A 24,800-nucleotide genomic window follows, 5' to 3' on the forward strand; every position below is an offset into this window, starting at 1 on the left:
AAAAAAGGCAGGGAAAACAGAAAGCTTGTGAGAAGAAGGAGTAGTTGATTCTGGAGTAAGGTCCACTGCAAAGAAATAGTGGTTGTTCTTCCTATTGTTATTACTGTGACTCTCTTTAATTGAAAGAAAGGATCAAAAGACTAATTTTCAGTACCCTTGGAATACTTTGGATGAAGAGGCTCATTGAGCCTGTCCTGTTTTACCAATATGTCTGCATATTCCCTTGTCTATTGACAGAACAGACAAATAGTTTCATGTGTGTCCCCTCAGGCAGGGTTTAGCCCTCAAAAGGACAATGCATATTAATCGGAAAATGTCAAGAGCCAGCTCTGAAGATTAGCTTGGCTTTGTAGTATTGCTTAGTTGCTGTGTGGTATGGAAAATGCATGATGATAACTGATGCAGAGCTCACCACTCATAAATATTTAAGTGACAAGACACAATGGACAGGCATGGTTATTGTTCAAGATCAGACGTACAGTGTGAGGCACAAAGCACAAGAATAAGTGACTTTAGCTACTTCAAAAGTACATTTCCTTAGAAATGTACTTGTGAACTTAATATTTTTTTTATTCCCAAATACAATGTATTCAGAAATGGAAGATCCCCCCATTTCTATATTCACTAGCCATTACTGGCAGTCACTGACACAGATAAGCCCCCTCTGATGGTTTGGAAAAGATGGCTGTACCCTGGATTGCAACACCCCTTCAGAGCCAAAAATGGGACCATGTCTTACACTGAACTAGAATAGCAATCCTCAAAAAGGAGTTCAAAATTATAGAAGCAGATTCTGTGGGTTTGTGTCTGAGATTCAAAAAGTGTGGGAGATGTCATTATGATTTTAATAACTATTTCTAACATGTTACATACATACAGAGTCACATTTTCTGCAACACAGAGGAAAAAAGTTAATTCCATTCTGAGGGATTTTTCTTCTCTGCTGAAATGAGCAGTGATTCTAACTTAAATGCTGATTGTCAAGTATTCTAAATCAACTGCTGAAATTTCATGTCCATCTTAAAAACTATAAATTGTACCAGGCTTATTGAGGTGTTCCAGGACAGAGGTAGAGTTTTGGAACAAGATAGGTAAAAAGAAACCCAGCAAAATCAGATTTAGGGCACTCTGAGACAGAAGCAAGGAGTTAGGTTGCTGCATCCAGACACAGTGGAGAAGAGCCCTGAGACAAGTGGGACCTAATTTACAGACTATGAAAATGATATTAAAGAAAATATGAATATAGGCCTGCCCTTGGTTTTCACTCTTTTCTCTCTGATGCTTTAGATAAATTAATATGCTTTCCTGTAATAATTTATTTCCTGCTACTTCAAATTCTGCTATTCTCTGTCCTTTATGAGTAGGGCTAAATTCCAGTTAGACTTGTGGAGGAAAAACACCAATATTTTTTACTCAGGGACCAGTATGTGAAGATGATGACTAGCAGGACTTCTCCCTGTCAGAAGCACAAAGACAGGGCAGAAACTTGGAAAGCTTTTCAAAGGGAAGAGCAGTTGAGTATTCAAAGGTACAGGCTATTGTGAACTACGACAGCAGCGTCATGCAAAGGGGCTGTAACACCACCACAGTTCTGTATCCTGTAAGGGACGTGAATATTTTAGCCACTTTACCTTTCACTTATCTAACAGCTTCTGGGAAGCCAGAGTAAAGGTCTTGGAAATTTCAGGCCAGTTAATTTATTAAAAGTACAATTCTTGCTCACCAGTAACTTCATTGTCCTTGAGTAATTACAAATCAGTTGCCTCAACCTTTTTTCATGAGAGGTAGCAGACCACAGCAGCACAGGTTATTCCACACTGCCCTGCAGGGAGCTGTGAGGTGAAAGGAAAGCTAGCCACCGACTGACCCCTCTGCTGAAATTGTTGGCTGATGACTGCCTATTTTGCTGATGATACTATGCTACCAAGAGTTAAAAAACCCAAACAGACACAAAAAACCTCAAGAAAGATGCTTAGAGTGTTGTTAGACTGCAAAGTCAATGTAAGCTTTGATTGGCACGTACAAGTCATCCATGTAGTCCTGTTCACTGTGGTTTCCTCACTCCCTCGGCCATTTTTAGCAGGATGAATCAGCGGTACCACATCCTCCATGTGAATCAAACTAATTGTAACCCATCACAAGACCTCATCTGCTGTTACAGGGCAGGGAGACCTACAGCTCTGCTGATTTCCAATCCAATTCTGCAGGAAAATGAGGTTGCAGTGCAGATCACAACAACATGGGCACTATAAAACTGCTGCTGCTCAGCTGATGAAGTCAAACTGCAGGTGTCAACTTCCTTCATTAAGGAAGGTGTGTTCAACGTGTTACTTGTCTACTTGAACAGCTGAAGTGCAGTTTCATTCTGCCATTTTTTTTCCCGCACATTTATAGCTGTGTTTCTGTAGAGTTGATTTAGCTATTCACATCTTGAGTTTGAAAATTAATAGCTAGCTAATGGGTACTTATAAAAGCATTTGTTACAGAAGATAAATTATCAGTGCCAGCCTTCAGCAAGGTCTGGAGCAACTGGGTACTAGAAAGATCTCAAAAGAATTCTAGCTTCTTGTGCATGGGACCCAAACCTGCAGGAAGCACACAGCCCTTCTGCACTATTATTCAAACACGGGCTAGGAAATAGGAGTGTAGCGTTGGAGAAATGGAGTAGGTGTTTCACAGTGGACTTGGCTCTTTGCTGCTCCTCAGAAATAGTACTTGGACGTAGGAGTTAGCCTATGACAAGTTTTCAGGGAATCCATAAGAAGATTCATTGCCTCTTGATCGATTACATATGACAAAGGGAAAGGATGTAATAAACTGCTCCACCATGAACCCCTGCCCACAGAATCCTGCCTGGCAGATAACAATATAGGAGTAATTGTTTTCATTTGGAATGCAGTGTCTTGAAACAGAGAGCCTGAAACAGAGAACAAGGGCAGTGAAACTGCAACCTGCAATTTCCTTTTAGTGAGGCTGCTTGCATTTCTGGAGTCCAAATTTCACAAATAACCTATAAACCCACTGGAGAACACTGTTCCCTAGTCATGCTGTGCTGACTTCCTAGAAGCCCTTTAGGATTTCTAGGCTGTGTAGATCGTGCTGTTTTGGAGATGTGCATTGTAACAGAAGATGTGTCCTCTTTAAACACCCACCCCCTGAGTGTCCAGCCCTGCTCAGTGAAACAGAGGGGCTGGCAATCAGCCAAAGGACCCGATTAACACCTGACAGATTGCAGAAGCCTCCTGGCATTAGGCAATCCACACCTTTCAAGAACTGTTGTTGCAAGAAGTTATTGGTACAGAGTAATTCCTGAGGGGGTGGTAGCAATTCCCACAAGGCATGTACGGAAATATGGCAACTTGATTCGCAGGAAGACAGACGTTTTGCTTGACAGGGAAAAGGGGTTGCTACTAACAGCAGTGTTTGGTCCCATTCTTTTGTATGCCAGCAAGGGGAGGTGGGGGAAGTCTGAGCCTTAAATTTTTCTCAAGAGCAGCTGTAGCACTGCTCTAGCTGTCAGGAAGCAAGACCAGGTTGTTGGTATTATCCTTTGTATCTAAGCACAGCAAAGAAAGCTTCTTCTTGCAAAGAAGGATGAAAACAACGTGGGTGTATTTTCAGTGTCCAGGTACTTGGCCATTTTGGGTTGGAATGGATACATTTACACAAGTGTATTTGCTCACCCATCCTGTGCTTGGAAATACCTGCCAGACTAGCTTGTACCTGAACCAAACTTGCTAATGCTGATTTTTGCTGCCAGCATCACAGATAAGTTCACAATGCTAATCATGAAGGTATGTGTCAAGAGATAGGGTGCAAATTCCTAGAAACCCTTGTTTCCCAGATGTGCACTGGGGAGGTCACAAAGTCACCATTGTATAAAAGGGCAATTTTTAGTCTCTGTTCTAGTGACTGCAGTCACTGAATAAAATCACTCACAAAATGAAAAAAAAAATCAATTCTCTGGAAAGGGAAAGCTGCGTTATCAGAGGAGGACTTTGGACTTCTCTTCTTCACACTCTAGGCACAGCTGCAGCCCCAGCTGCCACATCCCACCCATGAAAAGCCCCAGCAGGTTTTGCAAGAAGCCACAGGACTGTGGAGAACCCACCTAAGTGTGGGAGGGTGGGTTGCAGCCACCTGCACCTGTGCAGTGCCCACCAGCACAGCAAGGTGAGGTGTGAGGATGGGGACAGAAGGTGGCACATGGAGGCAGAGGCAGCTCCCCACATGGACTCCCCTAAGCTGGGCGTCAGTCCCTGCCTCTCTCCCACTGGTGCTCGTTGTGCTGTCCCCAGAGCTGGGGGTGTGGCAGGCAGGGTTAGCACTGCGCTGGCAGCCAGGAAGGCCAGCCATGTCCTGTGGTGCATCTGGCAGAGCACTGCCAGCCGGGCAAGGGAGGGGATCGTCCCACTCTGCTCTGCACTGGGGCGGCCTCACCTCCAGTGCTGTGTGCAGTTTCGGGCACCATAATATATAAAACACATTAACCTTTTAGAGAGTGTCCAGAGGAGGGCAACAAAGATGGTGAAGGGTCTGAAGGAGAAGCCATATGAGGAGCAGCTGAAGTCACTTGGCTTGTTCAGCCTGGAGGAGACTGAAGGGTGACCTCACTGCAGTGTTCAACATCCTCATGAGGGGAAGCGGAGGGGCAGACACTGGTCTCTTCTCTCTCATGATCAGTGGCAGGACTCAAGGGAATGAAGCTGTATCAAGAGAGGTTTAGGTTGGGTATTATAAATAAAAAATTATTCACTGAAAGAGTGATTGGGCACTGGAATTGTTTGCCCAGGAAGGTGGAGGAGTCACTGTCCCTGGACGTGGCACTCAGCGCCAGGGTTTAGTTTATGAGGTGTTAGGTCATAGGTCGAACTTGATGCTCTCAAAGGTCTTTTCCAACCTAGTTCATTCTGTGATTCTGTGGAAAGGTTCTTCACCCAGAGGGTGTTTGAGCACTGGAACAGGCTCTCCAGGGAAGTGGTCACAGCACCAAGCCTGCCAGAGTTCAAGAAGCGTTTGGACAGTGATCGGAAGGCGCATAATGAGGTTTCTGGACTGTCTGTGCAGGGACAGGAGTTGAACTCGAAGATTCTCGTGGATCTCTTCTAAAACACGAAATTCTGTGATTCCGCGGAAGGCGCCTGAGGGCTCCGCGGGCAGGGGCGCCAGCGCAGCCCCGCCACCGGCGCAGCCGCCCCTCCGCCACTGCGGCCCCAGCCCCTCGCCCGGCGCCGGCCCCGCGCCTGCGCGCTCTCTCGGCGGCGCCTGCGCACTGGGGCGCGGGGCAGGCGCCGCCGCTTTCGGAGCCTTTGCGGGCGCGGAGCGGCTGCGGCAGCACCGAGTTCGCGCCTCCGCGGGCACCGGGCGCTCCCGGCTCCTCCCGCAGGTGCGCCGAGGCAGCACCAAGCTGCCCGGGAAGGGGTGGGTGGGTAGGCAGTTGGGTAGGTAGGTAGGTAGGTACATACATACATACATACGTAGGTAGGAAGGTAGGGGAGAGTCGGCTGGGTCCCGCTGCCTCCTCATCGTCATGGCCGGCTCGGAGCAGCGGGAGGACGGGGAAGCGCCGCTGCCCATCGAGGATTCGGAATTGGCGCTGGCCGGCATCAACATGCTGCTGAACAACGGCTTCCGCGAGTCCGACCAGCTCTTCAAGAAATACAGGTCAGTCCCGGCCGCCCCTCCGCCGCCCGCTCCCCGGGCCCCTTCCCGCGGCGGGGCCCCTCCGCCCCCGGGGGCGGGAGGTGAGCGGGCGGCGGGGCCCTGCCCGGTCCCTCGGAGCGGGGAGGGTCCGTGCTGCCGGGCGCTGCCTCGGTCAGCGCTCTCATGGGGAAGGGACACGTGTGTTTCACAGAATCACAGAATGGGTCAGGTTGGAAGGGACCGCAGTGGGTCATCTGGTCCAACCACCCAGCTCAAGCAGGGTCATCCTAGAGCACATGGCACAGGGTAGTTCCCCGACCGTTCTTGACTATGTCCGGTGAGGGAGACTCCCCAAGCGCTCTGAGCAGTCTGTTCCTGTGCAGGGTCACCCGCACAGTAAAGAATTTCTTCCTCACGTTCAGGTGGAACTTCCTGTGCATCAGTTTCTGCCCGTTGTCTCTTGTCTTCCTGGTTGGTACTACCGAGAGGAGCCTGGCTCCATCCTCTTGACACCCCCGTTTAGGTATTTATACACATTGATGAGGTCCCCTCTCATCTCTTCTCGAGGCTGAACAGGCCCAACTCCCTCAGCCTTTCCTCATAAGAGATGTTCCAGTCCCTCAGTCATCCTCATTGCTCTCTGTTGGACCCGCTTCAGGTGCTCCATAGCTCCTTTGTACTCAGGAACATAGAACTGGACACAGCACTTCAGATGTGACTTCGCCAGGGCTGAGGGGCAGGATCCCATTCCTCAGCCTCTGGCAATGCTCTCCCTGATGCATTCCAGGATTCTGTTGGCCTTCTTGGCCACAAGGGCTCGGGGGTGGTATGTGGTGCGCTGCTGTGGGGGTGTCTGGCGCCCTGTTGGAGGGGCAGAGAAAGGCTGAGCAGGGGTCCCTCGGTAGCACTGGCTGCATTTGGCTGTCGTGAATGTGTAAACACACACGTGTGGCTGAAGATGTGTCCTGGGGGGTTTTCGCTCCGGTGCTCGTGTGTGGTCTGATGTGGTCTTTAGCCTACAAAATGGATAGCAACGAAAGGTCTGTGAGTGCTGCTGTGATTATCTGTGGGCTGTAAGATTACGTTCATAATCCCCACATACATCATGTCTAGGTTTCTGCGTTAAGTAGGCATCTGGTAGGAATGGCATTAGTGCAGCTGTGTAAGTCAGGCTTAAAGAAAAGGTTGCCCCTACCTGTCCTTGCTTCTTTTCTTAGGACTAATGTCTTCCACTCAAGCTTGAGCTGCTCTAATTGCGCATACGTTCTAAATAATTAATCTGCGCTATAATGCTGTTGTCTGTATGATTAAAAAAGACTTTGGTTGACTTAAAATAGAACTTCATAGTGATGGTGTACTTATGTATTTAAAATCTTGTTTACAGAAAGGAGGGTTGGAAGTAGAGTGCAGGGAGTAAGACAGATTAAGAACATTCCCCTTAATAATCACAATGGAATAACAACTTTATTGTGTACATGCAACAAGTTAATATTAAATGTGTCATTTTGTCTCTAGTATATACTGTTGTGTAACGCAAAGTACTGTTGTGTGGAATATTGCAGGTGACAAGCAACGTCCAATTCTGCATTCCTCACATGCATAAGCATGAAGTCCAGCTCTTAACCCACCACTGCCAAGACCACCACTTAACCCTGTCTGTAATTGCCATGTCTATGCCATGTGAAGTTGTACCCTATGAGTTACTTCTTGAATGTTTCTTTCTTTTGAAGGCCTCAGTTGTTCTGTGTATCTAAGGAACCTGTTGGTTTTGGTTGCTTGCTTTTGTGTTGTGTAATTTTTTTAAGGTGCCAGTTAAGGAACACTCAGTGAGGTTTCCTCTCCTCCACTTCTGCTTGTGCTCTGCCATTGCTTTCTCTCAGTAGCGTGAATCTGAAAGTAGTCTAGGAATTCTAAATATGTGATGCTTCTTACATTTTAAAGTAATGCTAGGGAATAAAATTGTTAAGATTCCTGTTCTCAAAATGCAGTTTAATCCTCCCTTGAAAGGGTGAATAATGATTCCTTCTGCAAACTGTTCTCTTGGTAATCTAGAAGGTTTTATCTTAAATGCAGAAACTTGCCAATCTTTTTGCCAGGTGCAAAAAAGATTGGCAAGTTTTCTTTGATTTTATCAAGAAGTGCCTCTGAGTTTAGTGTACTTTTTGATCCTGGCTTTTAAACACCACCTGCAAGGAGTAAATAGGAGTCCCTTCCTAAGATTAATAGTTTGTGGTTCATAAATGGATAGTTGCTGTCTCGGGCTGGAGATTTTCAGTCATTTAAAAACTTTGTCCTTCATCCCAAAATTTGTAGCAGGCTTCCTCTTGCTGTGAACTAATAAACCCTTATTGAATTGCAGATTAACTGTATGTTGAAAATTTGCATTTCATATAGGAGAGAAGATACAGCAATGTATGCTCAACTTCCTATAAACCTGAATTCTGGAGACACGTGCAGTGAGGTCCACTTGTTTTTTCCTAATAGTGTTTGGTTCTATGCTTGTCTTGAATGTGTTCTTTTTGCAAGGACTTAAGCATCATATGTGTCTTTGCATGCAGTCTTAATGAGTATGTTTTTGTAGATGTATGCTTGGAATTATGAAATAGAACCCATCCTAAATGGGGCTGGTAAGCCGAATGAGGAGGGTTTAGAAGCTCGCCGTAATTTAATATAGATGTTTGTAATTTGTGGTATTAGAGGTCAAAGAAGTCTGAAGGAATGCAGCTTTTTTTAATTTGATGTGTGTGTTGTCTGTATTTCAAGTGACCTTTCTTGTAGAAAGTGTTAATTCTAGACTACTGCCTATGCAGGTAGTTTAGCTCTGTTTCAGAAGCTTAACAGTTATTAATGAATTGTAGAAGTGAAGAATGGAGAAACTTAGCAGAACTTCCTTTTTGGTAGCCACATCACTTAACTACTTAAAACCATTTCTTAGAAACTACTGGTTTTGATTCTGCTTTTTGTTACTTCAATTTTTAATTCATTTGCCTCCTGAAAGATCTTGTGAAGAATTCAAATCAATGCTTCTGTCTTTATGGGACAGTAGGCAGCCTTGTCTCCAAAACTGGCAGGATGTATTTTTGTTTGCTCTTCTGCATTTTTGCATCTTCCAGAAAGCTGACCTGAGCCTAAAATTAGTTATATTTGAAAGCTGGTCATAATGCAGTCCTTGAGGAAACCAGGGCTGGCATTGCAGCTGTGTTTCATTTGTATATCCACACCAGTGAAGTCTTGCCTATGTGCCACAGAACCATTATGTCTGTACATAATGGACGTGGGAGAGCGGTATTTTGTCTTCCAGTGGTTAGAGCTCGTGTATAGAGAATATATATTCTACAGAGAATCTGAAGAAGTCAGATGAATATTCAGTTGTGTGCCAGATACAACATGTAGTTGGAACTGCATTGACTATCACACTAAAGCACTTAATGATTTGTCAGGTGTTGTTTGGGAGTATTTTTGTTACTATACTTGAGGGAAGATAGTAGGGTTTGAAGAATCATCTACATGTAGCATCTGTATCTGCATATGCTTTTTCACGAGTTTATTTTTTTAGAAGTCCAGATCCTCTACTTAATAGTGGTGATAACATTCTGAACATGAATCAAATACCAATGGATGTGGTATTTTCATAGATCTGTGCAAGATAGCACCACTGTCTTTAATGCTTGTTGCCTTGTTAGGTTCCCTCAGTGCTAACTCATATTTGAAACTGTCAGATACCAATCTTTCTATTCAGCTTGAACAATGCTGACTCCATCCTAGTTCTCATCAGTTTATTGAGTACCTGTGGAGAGATAGAGGTTAACCAAGGACATAAGCAGTGGAGAGGGAGCCCTCAGGCAGCAGGATGGTATTGCTTTGGTGAACCCCCTGACACTAGCAGGAAAGCTGGATCTGGAGTTTTCTTTTTCCCCTTGTAGCTCTGTGGATTTCTAAGTATATAAGAAGGAAAGAAACTGTCAAAATAACTCTTTTTTTGCTGATTCTTCACTTCTTAAGAGCATTTGCAATTCAAAAATTATTTTAAAACTTCCTCCAGCTAAGAGGAGGGAAGACTGTATTAAATAAAACCAGGAGTTTTTTGCTGAGTGTTGACTCAGAACATAAATTGTTGAATCATAGAAATCCTGAGTTAGAAGGGACCCCTCAGGATCAATGAGTTCAACTCCTGGCCCTGCACAGGACAACTCCAAGAATCACACCATGTGCCTGTGGTCATTGTCCAAACGCTTCTTAAACTCTGGCAGGCTTGGTGCTGTAACCAATTCCCTGGGGAGCCAGTTCCTGTGCTCAAACACCCTCTGGGTGAAAAGCCTTTTCCCATCCTAAACCTCCCCTGACACAGCTTCGTGCCATTCCCTTGAATCCTGTCACTGGGTGTGAGAGAGATCAGTGCCTGCCCCTCCTCTTCCCCATACAAGGAAGTTGTAGGCTGCAGTGAGGTCTCCTCTCTGTCTCCTCCACCCTGGACGAGCCAAGTGACCTCAACCACTCTTCATATGGGTTCCTCTCAAGGCCCTTCACCACTTTGTGGCCCTCCATTGGATGCTCTCTGATGGCTTTGCATCTTTCTTACATTGTGGTGCCTTTGACTGGATGACAACTCTATGCCTGATGCACCCCAGGACACATGGTTTGCCTTCCTGGCTGCCAGGGCATAAATAATGAGATCAGGGCTATTATCTCACAAGAAATCCAACAATCTTCTGTCTCCTACCAAAGGAACATTTGACTCTGCATGAATGACTCTAACATCTGAGAAGGTTTGGTAAAGTTTCCAACTTCCATCTGAATGGAAAGAGAAATGGTACAAGATGACAAGTAAAATGTATAAAATAAGGTCATATCCACAGAAGAAATTGAAGATTATATAGATAAATGTGATTCTAAGACAAAATGTGTAAAGATTTAAACAATGGGGCCAGTGTAGAAAGCCATGCTGTACAACCTGCTGGGGTAAAGCAGAACATGGAGAAGAATTGGAAGCAGGAATAAATGAGAAAAAAGCTTACTATGGTTGCTTAAAAAACCTAAATTTAAAGTTGACGTGTTACATTATGTGTATTAACAGACACACAAACTTAGTAATGGAGCAGAATTCCATTATGGATAGCCATTTGAACCTCATATTACCAATTTAAAATGCTGTCTGTGGCTCAAAATACTTTTGACCCAAGTGCATGTTGAGAGAAGGTGACATTAAGCCAGCATTGATCAGTAGGTAGATTATGGCCCATGTATGGGCTGTCTAATCACTGCTGAAATTCTTGCTTATGTGGCTCAGCAAAGGAACCAGAAGAGCAAAAATTAAGTGATTTAGGAGATGCTGCAGTAGCTTCTCTAAAGATAAGGCCAGCAGAGCGGGAGGTGACGTCATCTGGTTGGGTGAAGGATGATAACATCTGGATTGGCAGTGTGAGAATAAATCGTGAGTGCCCTGCTAGCAACCTGCTTGTTGTTTGCTTTTGTTTGTGCAGCGATAGGCAGAGGAGCTGCTGCTAGGTGGATGTATAGAAAGGGGAGTTATTTACAAGGGAAGTGATTTTTAGTAGCAATATTCTCAATGTGTACCTCAGTGAGGTAAGATTTCATTTCTCAAGGCTAAGGCAGAGTAATAGGAATAGCGATGCACAAAGAACCAGCATCAGTTTTCCAGCTATGTGGATTGATTAGAAATATTTGAAGCATTCTGCAGTTTAAATCTTCCAAGAGCTGGGTACACAGAGATGATCACATTGAGTGTGATACTTAGTTTTGTGGCCTTCACGACAGAGACAGGTGGTGTTGCTAGAAGAAGTGGTAGAAAGGGTGGAAGGAGGTTGAGAAATCTGTTTGTCATATGGAGCAGTGTCTGGTGGCTAGAAGTCCAAGGGACGATGACAGAAAGCTAAACTGAAATCTGGGTTTATAACTCAGAGATTAGAAGTCAGATTTGGTGGAGATGGCAGAAGAGGTGTGATAGTAAGCAGATCTTATTTTAACACCAAACGAATTAACTCTGTGAATGATACAAATTCTGTAAAGACTTTTTACTCTTGTTAGTGCACCCACTCTTTGATCGGCTGTTTCTAGTAAAGTATTTCAGGCTGTTGTGATAGGATAGAGAAGTTTTTGTTTTAAATTACTTCAGGAGATGTTAACTCTGAGTTGTTAAAGAAGTTACATGATGTCAGTTAAGCTGCCATAGTTTGTTGTGGAAAGTAATTTTGGTCAGGTTGGAGAAAGAGGTTTTGCTAAAGTCCCCAATTCTTACAGATTAAGAGAGTGCAAGTGGAGAGTTAGTACAGATCTGCTCATAGGTTATAACTGGCTTGTCTCTCACCTTTGTGACTAGTTTTCAAAGTAAAGATGCAATTGAAAATACTTCTCCTAATCTCCAGTGTTTTGATGCTGTGCATCTAAAGTTCACAGTTAGGGCAAAACAATCAAAATAATTTGCAGAAGGACAAAACAAATTGGATAAAAACTGGGTAGAACAGGGCCACAGAATTATTTTTATATTCCTGAATTTCTCTCTTAGTTGTGTATTTCTAGTGAAAATAGAAATGTATGCTGAGGGTTCATTTAACAAAACAAATTTGGGCTGATTATGAAATGTAAACTAAACCTAGATCCGATATTTGCAGTTCTCAGTGTGATTTAATACTGTAATGCTTCCATGACACTTCTATTACCATGGGTATTCCATATACCAGTACTGGATGAGGGGTGTACTTATGCGCATCTGTCATGTTTGTAGTCTCACAAACAATTTTTAGAGCACATTTTAGAATAATCTGTGATGGAATAATGGCCAAAGGATTTGTATGTTGTTGCAGGAAATTCCTTACCTTTCTATTTACGTATTTTTCTGCCTTGTTTTAAAATATTCAATTGCTCCTTCTATATTTATCTGTGAATTTAGATGAATTATGTCATTTTGTTTTATTCTCCCACTTTGTGGGCAAAATTAATTTGTTTTGTTTCAACTTGAGCATCACTCTCAGCATGATGACTGAAATTGTAGAGGACTATGGTTAAAGTAGAAATGCCTAGAAAAACAGTGAGGAAATGTTGGCAAGTTAATTACGTTACTCTAAATTTAAACCTGAGCTAGGCCACAGTAGCTTTAGAAGCTGATGTTAAGAAGTGAAATGCTGCCCTGGAAATAGCTGTAGAAATAAAAGAAAATACGAAGAAGTAATTGATATTTTTGTTTTCTGTGTGCTTCAGTTCTGATGTATTTTTTATTGTGAAACTGGGCTGTATTATCTCAGCATTATTAAACCAAGGCTTGAAACCTCTGAATGTTATCATCATATGTGAAAATGGGGCATAGCAAACACCTTTCTTCTGAAAGCGAGTTAATACCTTAAAGATATGCTGTGAAATGAGGCAAATCAATCAGGGTTTATTGAGAGAAGTGATGTCTTGTGTAATGCTGGTTTATACGTCTGGAAGGAAGTTCTACTTCAGTACTCTTTAAGTTTTTGACTTAAGTTTAGTTACACATGCCAACTTCATTGATACATAGGAACCTTTTACTGTGGAATCTTGCAGTAATGGTGTTAATAACATAGTTTCTTATAAAAAAGATACTTCCTAAGTCCTAGTTTCCTAGGTGAAGTGCAAACTGCGTTTTAAAAATGTCTGGAGACTGGTTTCCTTTTTTTCCTTTCATCTTCGAGCTAATTAAAAGTCTTGCGATTTTTCTTTACTTAATGGAGGTTATTGCTTTCAAAGTTGTGATGACAACTTGGGTAGTGCAGTGTCCCAGTGTTAATTTGTATTTGGTTCTGTAGCTCTTGTCACCATTGATGCGGCCCTTGGTTTGCTGTTAGTACCTTCTCATGTTCTGCCTCTTTCTTTTTGTTTCCTAACAACTTCAGAGTCTGTGAGAAGGATGAAAAGTCATGTCTGAAGTTGAAGGTCACTTACAAGGAGCTTGAGCTTTTTGTGGGGTTGTGTTTTTCCCAGAAACCTACTGTAATCATTAGGCACACCTCAGTTTTTACTGGGACGGTACTGTGCCATTGCAAACTTTCTTCCTAGATCTCAAGGGAAAGACAGCCTTGAACTGTTGAAAAATTTATCAGTCAACATAATACAATGACTGAGCACATAACATGGTTGTTGTTTAAAATTGTATTTTAAACACTGAAATTACCTTACTAAATGATCTTCCATAAAGCTGCAATTATAGTCTCTACCCAGTGACTATGTAGGAATGTGCTAGAAGTGTTCCTTATTTTCTTTAGTGATGACACAAACTCTGTGTGAGGAACTCCTACAGTAAAGTTTTCATGTTTTGATTGCCAAACTCCATGGTCTCAGCAGAAGCATCTCCCAGACATAGGATAATATTATGCATCGTGTTTTCTTGCTTCAGGGTCCTTTTGTGCTACAGCCCATATGTGCTGTAATGGCAGTGCTTTTTATAGATTGAGTGACTGAAAGTTAGAAAGAACTGATCTGTGACATTTACCTCGTGTTATAGCTGCTGATAATTTCAGAATTGAATAATGATGTGGCTCTTGATTTTTTTGTTGTTGTTTCATATTTGATCATGGGGCATGAATTGGGAACAAAAGTAGCAGTGAGTGTCAAGGGTGCAAGTGTGGAAGCAGTTTTGAAACATCAGTTGAAAAAGGTAAGTATGTACTTGGGGAAGAACTTAGCTGTACTCAGACAAATATATGTTAGAATATTTGGGCAAATTTTCATTGCTTCAGTTTATTTTGTAGTCTTTAAAGACCAGTTGGCTCTCAATTGTAGTTAGCTGCCTCAGTTTTTAACATTATTTTAACATTTTTTAACTCCCCAGAGCTGCTTGCGTTCTGCGTATGTAGGTCTGATGAAGCACAAAAATGAAACATTTGGTTTGTTTCTGAGCTTCCTTGAAATATGATGTAAATGCAGCTTCATACTGAAGGACATAAAAATGATCAGAGTGATGTTGTGCTGATCTGTTCTGCTGTTTTAGATCAGTTGGGTGTTGATAATGCAGGCGTGACCTTGAAATGTGTGGTGAAGGTTGTGCTGGGAGTATGGTGGTAGGACTGGCTGCTGAATGGTCCCACATGCCTCATGAGTTGAAAAAGGGTTTATGAGGGAGCCACGTGCCCTCTGCAGCAGGAGTTGATGCTGGAAGTGCCAGCTGCAGCAAGTGCAATTTGCGTGGGTGATGGCTGCTGCCTTGTGTAACGCAGCTGCTGGGAGAGCACAGTCCAGGTACTGAGTAGCAGAGACATTTACTGGCAGCTATTCTTTGTTGCCAGCTAACAAAGGGGGAAGCACCCAACCTATTTTGCCTTTGGAAAAAAATAATGAAAAAATATGACAAGTTGTATTGATCTTATATTTAGGTGAATATCCAGAATTGAGCAATGTATATAAAAAGGGAAGGTTTTTTTCCTGTTATAACATGCTTTGTTTGTCTTCCCTGTTTTTCCTTCTCATTGTTCTTGTTCATGGCCTTGCTTTTAGATATTTATGCTAAATCAAAGTGAGAAAAGGTGTGTGTGTGTGTGGGAAACATTGCTGACTACTTCTTTTTAAAAAAAACGCAAACAGCCAAACTCTACTCTTGTTTTATATGATACAGGTTCACTACTGGAAATTTCTGTTGTAGCAATATATTTCTTTCTCTATGTTTTTCAAGTACCTATGCTGTTTTAAAACTGCTTTAATATAATGCTTGTAGAATAAAGTTGAAAACAAATTAAGTGCTTTACGGTAGCACTGTATGTTTCTGTAGCCTAAATTATACTTCTTAAATTCTGGAAGTCTGTGTTTTTATATAATCTGGCAGCCCACCACTGAGCAACGTGAATCAATGGTACCACTGTGTGTTGGGTTGACCCTGAGTTGATGGACAGTCTTTAAGACCAATTACGCTTCTCACAATTTACATATTTAAACCGCACAGAAAGGCGGGACTTCCCCTTTTGGTCGGAGCTCGGCTGCTGGAAGGTGGGGGGGCTCCGAGCCTCCCGGCCCCGCTGGGCCGGGCCGGGGCCACTGCCCCTTTCCCCCTTTCCCATCACTGCGGCACGGACCCTGGGTCGCTGGGGGGGACTGTCCCAGAGCCGCAGGCAGCTCAAACCAGCCATGGACTGCCACAGCTAAACCCATCCAGCGCAGCTTCTGGGGACAGGCGGGTCCCTCTCCTCTCCATGCGGAGCCGGCGGAGCCAGCGGGAGCCGGCAGAGCCTCCTGTCTGCAGCCAGCACACTTCGTGCTGAACTGAAGAGGACACCGTGCAGCCAGCAGCACAGAGGGAGCGAGGCTTTCCCCACCGTAAAGCCTGAACAAGAACACCCTTCAACATGGCGGCTTCAGAGTCAGAGAGAAAGAGAAGTGAGTCACGTGGGACGGAGCTGGAAATGGCGACGGGAGAGAAGAGGGCGGTGCCGCAATTCTGGCGCGCAGCTTAAAAGAAACCTTCTTGCATGCCGTGGTAAGAAACCGTAATACCACAAACTGTTTGTCTCTTTAACCCAATGAAAGAACATGGGGGGATGGAGTATCCTCGTGTGCCTATGAAGTTTGTGAAGAGTGCCTATGCCAGGCTATATAGAAGTAGTGAGAGGCTGTTAGAGACTTGTGGCGAAGAAAAGCCTCTGTGTGCAGGCCAAAATAACTTATCCTTAAAAAGATGAATAACCCCATGTGATGGCCCATGTTTTGTAGTATGAAAGAACTGTGAAATTCTTCATGAGAGAGATGTTCTACACACAGCAGACTGTTTGTTTCCGGGCGGGTGTGCTGTTGGTGGCAGTTTGGGAACCACGTGCAACTGAAGGAAAACCTTTTCTTCCTTAAGCATAAGAGAAAGACTTTTCAAGAACTGCAACACTGACTAACATCCCATGTTCTGTTATCCCTTGTGTGAGCTGGATAAAAGGAGAGAAGTGCTGGAAAGGGGGGGGGGGGGGGGGGATTTACTTTAATTTTGTTTTGTTGTTTTCTCTTTACTTTTAATTCTGTTAGTAATAAAGCTCTTTCATTGTACTGCAACTGTTTAAGGTTTGTGCCTGCTTTGCTTTTCTCCTAATTCTTATCTCACAGAAGGAAAATAAGTAAATAATGGATATTTTGAATCAAAACCACTACACACTGAGGTCCTGACATTTTAATGTTGTTTTTTTTTTTTTCCAAGAGCCTTCTATGTGGCATTACTGTAGCCTCATGGTCTGTGTGACTACAGCAGTCCTGAAGCTTGAAACCTGTCTGATGCATTATCAAGGTTTTGGTTGCTTGAATGTTTTGATCTAGCTGTGATTTCACCCTTTGGGAATCGCCCTGTGAAGAGAAAAGGTGAAGCATCTTAACACTGTTCCGCACAGTGTAGTAAGATACGGATTCTGAGCTTGAAACAAAACAGATACAAAACCATAAGCCTTGTAAGCACCTTGTATTACAACAACTTCATTATGTAGTAGATGCATTTTTTTAGTGGGTAGCTTAACTTAAATTCATAGAAGCAGATGGAAATCGGAATCTCTTAATAGAGCCAGGTAACATTTCTCTGTGTCATGGGTTAGCAAGCATACCAAACCACTACACTCTGCTAGGACAAAATCATAGTGATGGATCACAAGAGGGGAGTAGAATTGGCAGGTTTTTAATTTTCTATAGCTTTGGCAGGTTTTAAATTTTCTATAGCTTTTTCTTTTGACCTGAACTGAAGGCATTTTGATGGCAGTGATTTCTCTTAAAATATCTGTATCTTAATACCTGAAAAATTATTTTTTTAAGATACATTCAATATAGTAAAAGATATGAAGCTTTTGGTTTTCTGTTTCCATTATGTCTTGCAGATACCTTTGTAACTTGATACAAAAAACCCACCAAGATTTATTTACAAACATACAAGCTAAACTCAAGAAATTCAATATGGATCTGTATTACAGGAAATACGTGCAAATATAGTGTTGCAGTGCTAGGTTTGGTTTAGCAAGCTGCAGCTTTCCCTGGGAGCTCAGCGGGGCTGCTTAGGGCAGGGCAGCCATTCCGCCCTCCCGTAGTCCATTTCGGACGGCCCCGCACTCTTGCTCCGGTGGCTGTCAGCTCTACAGCACAGTGACGGCGAAGGAGGCGAGAAGGGACCCTCCATGAGGGCTTTGGAGGACCTTCACTGTTTCATCATGTGCTGGTGATCCCCCAGAGGCAGAGGGACTCGTGGTTGGGGAGCAAGGGGGTTTTATCGGATCACGGGGGCGGTACCTGGGCGGAGTTGGGGTACAGAAACCAATAGGGAGAGGCCGAGGGAGTGGCCAGGGCTAGGGGCAAGGGAAAGTGAGGGGGAACAATATGGGATAAGAAAAGCAGTGGAGATATAGACCACCACAATATAGTAACTATTTTTTGTTTTCTTTACAGAAACCATAGCCCATTAATGAGTTTTGGAGCCAGTTTTGTCAGTTTTTTGGTGAGTAAATGGGAGCACAGAGTATACATCTTGTGGGGTTCATGGTTGTATGTGCATGCACATGTTCATAATACTCTAAATTTGTTTCTTTTTCTGAGACTAAATTTTTTCCAAATTTTTAGATTAAACATAGCTGGAGAACAAGACATTATGCTGTGTAAAGCTTGTTTACTCATGTGGTTTAAATAGAAAGTAAAGGCTCTGCGATTCAGCTCCTCATATATTAAATATTTATGTGTTCCATTAAAAGACCCATAATAAAAAGTTCTCTTAAGTGAGCAGTGGAGTTATTTATTTATTTATTTGATTAAAATAAAACTCATGAATGTCTGTTTTTCTGGTAACTTTTGCTATTGAAGCTTTCTCCATCCATACTTCTGGGTGAAAGTTGTTAATTCAATCCTTTCACATTGCTTCCATTTTGGATAGATGAGAACTGAGAATACTGATTGACTAAAAAGCCACAATGAGCAAGTTTGGTTTGTTAAAGGCTTTTTTTGTATATAACGTGTTAAAAATTATAATGCCATGTATAAAAACTGAGCAGGTGTATTAGGAAGTGTTTGGCTCTTGTTTTTTAGACTGTCTTTATTCTGACTTTGCTGCTTAATCTTAGATCTCACCAGAAATTATCTATGGTAATACTCTTTTGAAAGAATTTATTATAATATGTCAGAAATACGTGATTTATGAATGAAATAAATATGAATTCTCTTTAGTATGCAATATAGAAAAATACACTGCTTAGGAAAACTCCTGGGGCATATGCTTCCTTTTAAGTCAGTGGCAGGGAGAAAGGAAAGAGAATCTCTCAGGTTTGCTTATCTGAATTGATGAACCAGTGCAACACCACAGTGCAGCATCAGAGGATCTTGAAAGTATCTTGCTTAGCTGCTGTTCTAAATATAGCAGCAGCACTTGGTGTGCCTGTGTCATTCAGAGCTTTTGTTTAATAAGCTCCAGGAAAAGAAGTTGCTTGTCCTGATTTTTTTTTTTCGGTTGGTTCAGCAGTAGTTGGAGTCAGATGTGGTTTCTTTTTCTTCTTACCTGTGTAGGGACTGTGGCTATTATTTTGAAGAATTTAATAGCTGTTTGTTGTTACTGACTTTGGAGGCCTGTTATTTACATGGATGAATTACATAAAAGCAGATACCTGCACAGATGCAAATCATGCCTTACATAACAAAAATTGGAAATTAATTTATAGGAATTTTTCTTCTGCTTAAAGTAGTGTGACAGTAGATTCAGTTTGACTGTATATGAACCTGTAAGATGGAGGTTAGCACTTAGTGTGTTCTGAGTTGATTTGTCTTGAAATTTCGGGAAAGTACTCAATTTTCTAGTTTGGTGTTTCTGTGTTAGAAGGATTGGTACTGATGTGTGTGTATTAATACTTCAGTTTAAAAAGGTTTTATTGTCAAGCTTTTATGAAAAATTTTACTATCCCACAACTTTTGTAGAAGTAAAGGTATTTGTGATTTTTATCATTCAAATGTGTTTGGTTTTTGATAGAATGCCATGATGACATTTGAAGAGGAGAAAATGCAACTGGCATGTGATGACTTAAAGGCTACAGAGAAACTTTGTGAAAGTGAAGAAGCTGGAGTTGTAGAAACAATCAAGAATAAAATTAAAAAGAATGTAAGAACATAATTTATGTATTGAATAAATTTTTCTGGAAATTTCCCTTCTGTCCTCTTTGTATCTTAAATAGATGGTTCTTGGTATGTGAAGAGCAGTTGAGATAAATTTGGAAATTAAGTCAAATATTTTGATTGAATTTCCTAATTGTTCTAAAATACTCAGTTTCAGGTGTCTTCTAAAGCATCAGGTTGTGTTGATGTTAGTAATTGTTTTCTGAATATGTAAAATTTGTGACCTACTAAAATTATTTCAGGAAGCTTGTAGCCTGTCTAATTCAGGCTAACTTTAATTCATCCATGCTCTAGTAATGTTCAAAAGTTGTGACGTTGAGGCTGCAGACTGCTATGAGCCAGGCATATTCCTAGGGAATTTTCCTTCCTTTTTCTAGATTTTTCATTCTAAATAATAAAGGAGGAATAAAGCATGGAGATTCAGAACAAGTTGAAGTAGTTGTATAGAAGCATCCAGTGAGCAGCCTGCCTAGTGTGACACAGCAGAACCACAGCAGAAAAAGAAGCCATTTCTCTTCAGTTTTTAGTTTGCCTGGTAAAAAGTGTTGAACCTGTTGTTCTTAACTCTCTGCTCTTGAGGCACTGTATTTTCCCTGCCACTTGTCATGCGCCCTTTTCTGTGCTCTTCCTGTCTAACATATTTTATTTACATGTCTTATGCATTTCGTAATAATTAAATGAAATTTAAGTTTGTTCTGACTGTTTGTAGAACCTTTGGAAAAATAACTGATAGTATAGGTGTAAAAATTCTCTGTTAAGTAGGATTTTGCTTGTGATGATCTGTCTGAGAAATTTTAGCATAGTTTCGAAATTCAAAATGCTGAGTTAATTTAGTAGCAATACTACCACTTGCAGTTAAAATGGGGTTTTTTACTTTTTCAGATTTAGACAAGTATTGTGTATTATCTTTGTTAATAATTTCCTGTTCTCTGTGTTTGTATATTCCAAACAGGTTGATGGACGAAAATCCACTCTATCCATGATAGATCGTCTACAAAGACAAATTATTGTAGCAGACTGTCAAGTCTACTTGGCTGTGCTCTCATTTGTAAAACAAGAGTTATCAGGTGTGCTGTGGCTTTTGTTTTTAGATATACTTTAGCAGGATGTCTTTTTAATAAAGCTGGATCATAAAATTGCCATATGACTATCAGTAAAAATAATTGTTTTGTAAGAAGGAACACAGTTGCATTTGAAACATTCCAAGACTGGTACACTTACAGAGGTACCCCACCTTTCTGTAGGTGGTCGTGAAAAATAAGATGAGATGGATTACTACAAATTAGAGCTTTTTTGCTTTTTTCATGCCAACAATCATATTCAGTTGACAATTTTGCATGTTTATCATAGAGGTGTTGGGACAAAAGTGGGTAGCATCTGTGTGCTTTGTGGCCAGCAAGATAAAAGAGGCTGTTAAATCTTGGCCACTGGGAAAATCCTGACGTTCCATATGTATCCTGTTCATGACAATTCAGGGAGGTGACAAACTGCCAGTGAAAGCAGTTTTAAATGAGTGTGCTGAACATAGAACTGCTGAATCAGTTCTTACTCTCTGGTCACCAGAGTGCGTCCTTGCATGCCAAAAAGGGTAATCCTGTTGTGTTGAATACAAACTGCTCCTTTCAACTGCAGAGCTCTTTCTGACGTTTTCTTGCATTCCTGCATCTCTTGCACGGTCTTAAAGCATGCTTTTATCCATAAGTTTATAGAAAATGTGGTCAAGGTCATATAGAAGGTGTGAGCATATCTCAGGTTCCTACCAAATGGATGAAGACTGAGAGATGGCAGACAGACCAGATTGAAAACTCTGCTGATCAGCTGAAAGGAAATGGGGAAATAACATTCAGATTATTTAAAATAACACTTAAGATTTTCAGTCAAGGATGTAATGCTTTCTGTGATGTGCAGACTTGTTTTATTCCAAGCTATGGCATCAAGAATATATTTGGTTTTTGCTATCAGAAATTCAGGATATATTTCTGTCTACTTTGTGTGTTGTGCTGCAGAAGGGTTTTCTTGCTATTTTTGATGCAGTTCTGGGTTTTTGTTTGTGATGCTTATTTTTTCCCTCCCTCTTGAAGCTTTTTTCCCTTGTTTCAGTATGTATTCTGCAGCTGCGTAACTGGGTTGGATGCTGTAACTGAAGGTGGTGTCTGTTCCCTTTCTCTCTTGTCTGCAGCTCAGAGAACTGAAGTGGGTAGCAGAGAATTGCAGAACATGCAGTATATTTGGGTTATTCTACTGAGTAAAAAATATACCTGAAATCTTCAGTTAAAATTCCGAGCAGCTAAATGCTACCTCAGTGACTACTAGTTACTGACATTGCTGAGCTATTGGATCCATTATTTTGTGTTTTAAAGTATATTACCTTTCTGTTTATGTATATACATTCTTTGTTTTTACGTATTTCCGTACAGAAATAGCAACCAGATTATTGAAATGGGTGTAATTTCACAAAAAAACCCCAGGAGATAAATGTTTCTGATCGGTGGATGGGTGAAAAATTCCTTGTGTTTTTCTTCCTGGAGCAGTTTGACAAGAAGCATATGATGCCACGCAAGTTGGTTTCTCATATGCTTAACACATTTTACATTTTCTTTTCCACCCTCGTTGATGTATTAGAAATAGTTTCATCATAAAGTTGTTGGCAGAGCAAATGACATTAGCTTCCCATGGCAATACTGAACTACCTTTTCTTGGTATTTACTGCTGCTGTCATGGGTCTGACTACTTTCATGTTGGGGAGTCAACTCAGTGATTTGGCTTGATTGAATTTTTATGTCTAAAAAGTCAGAAATGCCTTGTATTGCTGTATCAATATCATATCAATTGTGGTTATGCTGTGTTAGTGAACTGTTAAATGGCAGCACACCAACAGAAGTAAAGTGTAAAACTGTACTTTTTTTTTCACCATACCACATATTCTCCATTTCATGCTTGCATTGAGCACAGTGGTTGGCTCTGGGCAGAATCACTATCTGAAGGATAAGTAAAATGTGGGGTTTTCTTATTACCTGTGTGCTGCATAGCTGTGCATAGTTGTATGAGCATTCATCTTGTGGTGAACCACACAACTTTGTGCAGCCAAAAAGTGACCTAATCACTTAAAATTGGAGTAACGTTAGTCCTGTAATGCAGCTGCATCATGGTGGGGGGGGTGGTGTTGATTTTTTATTCTAATGCTTTTATCTGCATCTCAGGAGAGAGGATTTACTGTTTTTTTAATACTTTCAAGTTCACGTTGACAGAACCCATCTGTCATAACAGCGAATACAAATCTTACAGTCTTTCTCAGTACAATTTTTTAGGAATATCAAACTGACTTCATCCCCTCCTAATATAACAAGAATCCAAAAGAGGTAGTCTAGTCTGTGATGTTACTTTCTCTAGAAATGTTGGGGGTTTTTTGTGATTTGGGAGGGTTTTTGTCAAAGGCATCAAAGGCTTTTATAGAGTTGTTTGGTATTAATAGCATCTTGCTTTTCTTTGACACAACCCACCTGTTATGGTCTAATTCTGGCATTAGTTACAACACTGATCTTTGCAAATCTGGCTATATTTGTTTAGAACACTGCTGCTATAACCATGTTTTTATTTTATTTTTAGTTAGTCTTTGTCACTGCAGTTCCTAACTCTCAGGGCTCTGTCACAGCCAAAATGCTGGTGTCTGTTTTTTCAGTTAATGTGTACAAAGATATTCTCCATTTGTTTCATGTTTAACACCATTATTCAAGGGTGTGCTTATAACAAAGATGATTGCTGTGTTAATAGGCTCATTGAGCATCTTCATCTTTTGATGTCAGGCCTTTTTTTACCCTGCTATAAAGATCACAGACCGAGAATGCTGTCATTCTCAACTGAGAATGCTCAAGACCAGATTTTTAGGGAAATTCAGGTATCCATATTGCATTTGAAATTGACGAAGTTAGGCAACTGAAAATACTTTAAAACCATATAATTTTTGTGTGTTTTCTTTTTTTTTTTTCCTTAATTGTAATGCACTGTGTTCATGTGAAGGGCAGGGAGGTGATAATGTTGAAAATCTTACTGTGTAACCCAAAGGAAAGGCTTTTCTTGGTATTTTCCCATCAACTGTATTTTAACACAATTTGGGCTTAAGAGAGGAGGTGTAATCTCTTCTGAGTTTTGCTTCTCTCGGTTTGCTAGGCAGCCGTTTCATCTGCACTCTGTAGTGGAGCAAAACCCAGCATTAAGTTCTTTGATTGCTCTCTTTGACAGCTGTACTGCTACATCGCTGACTGGAGGTGCCTTTGTGTTGTGTGCTGCTGTAAAGTCTGGTTGTACACACTGAACTTTGTAGTGCCCAGTATGGAAGACCTCTCTGAGGGAACCATAGCTATTACAAAATCCTTTATACAATAAGTTACTGCAAATAGAGCATCCTGGGGTTGGAAAATAGCATTTACTACTTAGGATGTTCCGCTTCTGAAATATGTCTTTGAAGTATTTCTTTTCTTCCTTGATTTTTTAGCATACATAAAAGGTGGGTGGATACTCCGAAAAGCCTGGAAAATTTACAATAAGTGCTATACGGACATTAATACACTTCAGGAAATATATCAGAAGAAAACAACTCAGGAATCCTTGACTTCTGATGCTGCAAATGATAATCATATTGCTGCAGAAGGTGTAACGGAGGATTCGCTAAACAGACTGAAAGGTGCTGTTAGCTTTGGATATGGACTTTTTCATCTTTGCATATCCATGGTGCCCCCAAACCTGCTCAAAATCATCAACCTGCTGGGTTTTCCTGGAGACCGCCTACAGGGGCTTTCCTCACTGATGTATGCAAGTGAAAGTAAGGACATGAAGGCCCCTTTAGCTACGTGAGTAGCTATATTGAAATGCTTTGGTAGATAACTTAGTACTAAAAGTAAGTAACTGGGAGAAAGTCGAAACCAAAAAGTCATGTTGCTTTAAAGGAAACAACAGCAGGTAAAATAAACTGGTAGTTCATTGTTTGTAACATGCCATGGTTTAGTAAATTCATCACTTACTAATGTATGAGATCTCTGCTGTTAATTATTTACATTTGTTTGGGGTTTGGGTCAGTATTTTGACGTGTT

At 41.5% G+C, this 24,800-nt stretch overlaps 1 protein-coding gene across 1 annotated transcript in view; it reads left to right on the plus strand.

The window, feature by feature from the left end:
- The first annotated feature begins 5,297 nt into the window (after positions 1-5,297).
- Positions 5,298-24,800, plus strand: part of TTC39C (tetratricopeptide repeat domain 39C) — a 39,190-nt gene continuing 19,687 nt past the window's right edge. Inside the window, exons 1-5 of the mRNA XM_032123733.1 lie at positions 5,298-5,664; positions 18,010-18,058; positions 19,571-19,699; positions 20,666-20,780; positions 24,206-24,560. Coding sequence (XP_031979624.1) covers positions 5,531-5,664; positions 18,010-18,058; positions 19,571-19,699; positions 20,666-20,780; positions 24,206-24,560 — 782 coding nt within the window. The 5' untranslated portion in view covers positions 5,298-5,530. The remainder of the gene's footprint in view (positions 5,665-18,009; positions 18,059-19,570; positions 19,700-20,665; positions 20,781-24,205; positions 24,561-24,800) is intronic.

This window comes from Corvus moneduloides, chromosome 1 (assembly GCF_009650955.1).
Source record: "Corvus moneduloides isolate bCorMon1 chromosome 1, bCorMon1.pri, whole genome shotgun sequence".
NCBI classification, from domain to species: Eukaryota; Metazoa; Chordata; class Aves; order Passeriformes; family Corvidae; genus Corvus; species Corvus moneduloides.